The sequence below is a fragment of the Equus caballus genome, chromosome 7 (assembly GCF_041296265.1).
Source record: "Equus caballus isolate H_3958 breed thoroughbred chromosome 7, TB-T2T, whole genome shotgun sequence".
Lineage (NCBI taxonomy): Eukaryota > Metazoa > Chordata > Mammalia > Perissodactyla > Equidae > Equus > Equus caballus.
The window spans coordinates 78,245,029-78,250,013 of NC_091690.1; the positions used below are offsets into that span (position 1 = coordinate 78,245,029).

The following is a 4,985-nucleotide window of genomic DNA, read 5'->3' on the forward strand; positions in this document are numbered from 1 at the left end:
CTGAGCAATGATACAGAGAAATAACATAAAAATATGCCTCCCAATTTTTAGCTCCATCTTGTGAAATGGCTCTGTCTGACCATTTCCTCTGAAGTACAACAATGTTCCTCTGTTAATCTCAGTCTCAGCTGACTTCTCGTGGGCTGAGTTGCCCCCCAACAGCAGTTTTCCATAAAGGGGGCTCTTCCTCTGTAGGCCCAGTGTGTGTTCTCTGGACGTTATTTTCAGATGGCCTTAGAGGAGAGGAGGCAGAGAATGGAAGAGGAAGAAAAGCAGGGGTCTGAATCAAGGAGAGGAAGGCAGATAGGTAGGATCCTGAGTCCTAAGGATTACCACCTTACTTAAGCCCTGTATTTTCTGTTCTTCAAAATCCTGTCCAAACTCCTGATGAAAAAATCTGGAAATGTGTGCCTAACTCTCTTCTTCCCTTTATTATTCTATCCCTTCATCTTTTTTTTTCTTTTTTGAGGACGATTAGCCCTGAGCTAGCATCTGTGCCCATCTTCCTCTCTTTTATATGTGAGATGTCTGCCACAGCATGGCTTGACAAGCTGTGCATAGGTCCACACCCAGGATCAGAACCAGCGAACCCTGGGCCACCGAAGCAGAATGTGCAAACTTAACCACTGATCCACCAGCCTGGCCTCTATCCCTTCATCTTTTTAGTCCAATAAAAGCAAAAATATTTTAAGTCAAGTATTCACCAGGAACAATGCTAGAAATTGTCTTTGAATTTATCATGCTATTGTCAGTAGGCAAAGGTCTTCCTTCCTATACTTTTTACTTTAAACCCATAGTTTTGGTTTTGTGAGGCAAAGGAAAGGTCTCAGATCCCAAGCAATGATGAGACAGAGTTTTACAGGGGACATTTTGCTGGCTGACTTCTAGCTCAGATTTCACTAAAGCAAAAGTGCAGGGAGGATCTTCTTTTTTAATTTTTTTTGGATTAACTCTTTTTTCGGTTTTAATTTTTATAGCAGTAACATTGGATTATAACATTACGTAACTTTCAGATGTACATCATAATATATTTCGAATTCTGTGTAGATTACATCATGTTCACCACCCAAAGACTAATTATAGTCCATCCCCTCACGTGTGAGCCTAATCACCTCTTTTGCTCTCCTCCCTCCCCACTTCCCCTCTGGTAACCACCAGTGCAATCTCTGTTGCTATGTGTTTCTTTTTAGCTTCTACTTATGAGTGAGATCGTATGGCATTTGACTTTCTGCCTCTGACTTATTTCACTCAGCATAATACCCTCAAGCCCCATCCACGTTGTCACAAATGGTTGGACTTCATCATTTCTTAATGCTGAGTAGTATTCCATTATGCATATATACCACATCTTCTTTATCCATTCGTCCCTTCATGGGCACCTAGGTTGCTTCCAAGCCTTGGCTATTGTGAATAATGCTGCAATGAACATAGGGGTTCATGTATCTTTATGCATTTGTGTTTTCAAGTTCTCTGGATAAATACCCAGCAGTGAAATAGCTGGGTCATATTGTAGATCTATTCTTAATTTTCTGAGGAAACTCCATACTGTTTTCCATAGTGGCTGCACCAGTTTGTACTCCCACCAGCAGTGTGCGAAGGTTCCCTTCTCTCCACATCCTCTCCAACACTTGTTGTTTCCTGTTTTGTTAATTATAGCCATTCTGACTGGAGTGAGGTGATATCTCATTGTAGTTTTGATTTGCATTTCTCCGATAGTTAATGATTTTGAACACGTTTTCATGTACTTGTTGGCCATCTGTGTATCTTGTTTGGAGAAATCTCTGTTCAGATCTTTTGCCTATTTTTTTTAATTGTGTTGTTGGTTTTCTTGTTGTAAGGAGGATCTTCTTCTGTAGTTCAGTGTCCTGACCTTCATAATGTTATTTCCTCTCTCTATTGTTATACCTGACCCTTTTTTGCTTAGTCACCTCCTATTCATCCTCAGCTTGTAGTTTATATGTCAAATCCTAAGGGAATTTTTTCCTGAAACCTTACATGGATTCATAGTATATTTTCCTTCATATATCAACCATCACCAGTGGATTTACGCAAGTGTTTGTGTAATGGGTTTTTCACCTGTATGCCATTTCTCTAGCATCAACTGTAGCACCTGATACATTGCAGATCTTTAGTAAATATTGAATGAATGAAAGGAGCTGGATCAGATGGGCCTTCTAATTTCAAGACTTTATGAACCTACCACTTCAAGGTCCCAACTCTAAGTTGATCAGGATGATGACATAAACAGAAGATAGGAGGTGTAGGAGCAGATGATACAAGGGAAAGATGAAGAATTTGGTCATGTATTCTTCTCTTCTCTTCCCAGAGAGCCTCCTAAGCCTCCATTCAACTGTGAATGAGCTGCATTCATAAAGAACAAACTAAGTGAACATTGTCCCACACACTCCACTTTTTCTCCTCCTCAACCCCTTCCACCAATATTATGATATAGATTCAGGGCTCAGCAGGACCAGCACTCCTCCACATACTGCTATATTTGTGAGATAACGGAATCTCCTTTTCCTGTTTGGGGTCTTGCTTTGACTCTCATGTGGTGGAATGGCTTTGGGACTTTTCTATGAAGTCTCCTCTTTTATAGCTCACCTCTTCTATCATATGCCCAAAATACAAATACCTTGAGATCTTTGTAAATCTCATCTATTACCTTTTCCTTGATTCCTCTCTAGCAAACATTTTACCATTACCTGAAAATAATCACATGCTTTTTGTATTGTTCCTGCGTGTCTACCTCCAAAATTCCTACTACCCTTACCATTCAATTCAGCCCAGAATTCTTTTTCCTTCCAACAGAGTAGTGATATGCTCATCAAAGATGTGAGGGTAGTTTAAGAACACAAGAGATCAAATGGTCCCAGAGCTGAGAGATTCCCTGCTGAGGAAGCTGTCAACAACGAGACCAGGAAGCAAAGGTAGATGTCACATCTGTAGAGAAGATATCATACAGCTTTATTATAATAAAAACTTCAAACCCTGAATTGAAATCTCAAGTATATTTTAAGCAGAAAACCAGCTAGATTTTAAACCAATGGCCAGTATATTTCTTTATGATGAAGATAGATATGTTTTTATCTATTTACAAAGATGTTTACTTGGGCACGTTCTCTTGGATATTTTATTTAAAGTGATCTCTAAATGATTAGCTATTTTCAAAGCAACATGCTTTCTTATTATTCAATAAAAAGATTAAGAAATTCAGAAGTAAGAGGGCAAACATAGCTACCAAGAGGAAAAGACACCATCCATTCCATCTCCTGGAATTCCTGTTGGCCACCCCATAGTGACATGAGACAATGCAAAACTAGGGTGAACTTACTCAGAAAGGCTTTCACTGAGAATCCATTTGATTCTAGGTAACTAAAGACACAACACGGAATGGAGCACTGGAATTCCACTCTAGAAAGTGGTTTCATATTGATGGGGATTCTGAATGACAGTGGGTCTCCCAAACTGCTGTGTGCTACAATCACAGTCTTGTACATGTTGGCCCTGACCAGCAACATCCTGCTGCTCCTGGTCATCACAATGGATGCCCGGCTCCATGTGCCCATGTACCTCCTGCTCGGGCAGCTCTCACTCATGGACCTCCTCTTCACGTCTGTTGTCACTCCCAAGGCCATCGTGGATTTTCTGCGCTGTGCAAATACTATCTCCTTTGGAGGCTGTGCCCTTCAGCTGTTTCTGGCACTGATGCTTGGTAGTGCAGAGGATCTCCTACTGGCCTTCATGGCCTATGACAGGTATGTGGCCATTTGCTATCCTCTGAACTACATGGTCCTCATGAGCCCCAGGGTCTGCTGGCTGATGGTCACCACATCCTGGATCCTGGCATTCCTGTGTGCTCTAGGACATACCATGTACACTATGCACTTCCCTTTCTGCAAATCCCGGAAGATCAGTCACCTGCTGTGTGAGATCCCACCTCTGCTGAAGTTGGCCTGTGCAGATGCCTCTAGATATGAGCTCATGGTGTATGTGACAGGTGTGACTTTCCTCTTGCTCCCTCTTTCTGTCATTGTTGCCTCTTATTCACTAATCCTACTTACTGTGCTCCACATTCCCTCAAATGAGGGGCGGCAGAAAGCCCTCGTCACCTGCTCTTCCCACCTGACTGTGGTTGGGATGTTCTATGGAGCTGCCACATTCATGTATGTCCTGCCCAGTTCCCTCCACAGCCCCAAGCAGGACAACATCATCTCTGTTTTCTACACGATTGTTACCCCAGCCCTGAACCCCCTCATCTATAGCCTCAGGAATAAGGAGGTCATGGGAGCCTTGATAAGGGTCTTGGGGAAATACATGCTACTGACACACTCCTGACAAATTACCAAGTAGACATGGTAGGGGTCTAAGATTCAATTTTAATATCATGCAGCAGTGAGAAACAGTAATACTTTTAGGATGACCAAACTCCAATAGGCTCTAAACATCAGAGAAGGACAACTCTCCCTTGAACTGGATTCTTAGACAATAGGGAGAATTATCCTTAGAAGATATGTTGGGCTTCTTGCTTATTAGGCAGATGGCTGTTCCAGCAATTAGTTGGAAAGAATAATAGATTTATGACTGCATTTATACTCCAGATTAAGGAGCAGTTTGGATTGAGTATATAAATAAATACAATACCTAAGTTGATGCAGTGGAGGAGGCTAACCAGGGTGTTTTTATACTGCCTGAAATCAAATTTAAAATCAAAATAGAGAAATGAACAAAAGAGAAGGTAAAGTATCCAAATTTGAAGTGATGATTGAGATGCAATAATAGTGAGAGACATATGTTATGTGTATTGCTTGAAGTCTTTAAAAATGTGACCTTACATGTATACAAACATACTTTGAAATATCAAAACAATAGCAAGGAGCTCATATTCTTGAAGTGAGAATATGTGTATGTCACTGTTCATGTGAAAGGAGGGATAAAATATATAATTCACTTTCTAGCTAGCTTAAATGTACTTTCTTTATTAT

General features: G+C 40.9%; 1 protein-coding gene across 1 annotated transcript; it reads left to right on the forward strand.

The window, feature by feature from the left end:
* The first annotated feature begins 3,393 nt into the window (after positions 1–3,393).
* On the forward strand, positions 3,394–4,338 carry OR2AG2 (olfactory receptor family 2 subfamily AG member 2). Its single transcript, NM_001391429.1, has one exon. It carries the CDS (start codon positions 3,394–3,396, stop codon positions 4,336–4,338), a length of 945 nt encoding a protein of 314 aa, NP_001378358.1.
* Positions 4,339–4,985: the final 647 nt, after the last annotated feature.

Excerpts from the sequence above, each read along its gene's own strand:
- OR2AG2 (NM_001391429.1), top strand. The coding sequence starts at position 3,394 with ATGGAGCACTGGAATTCCACTCTAGAAAGTGGTTTCATATTGATGGGG.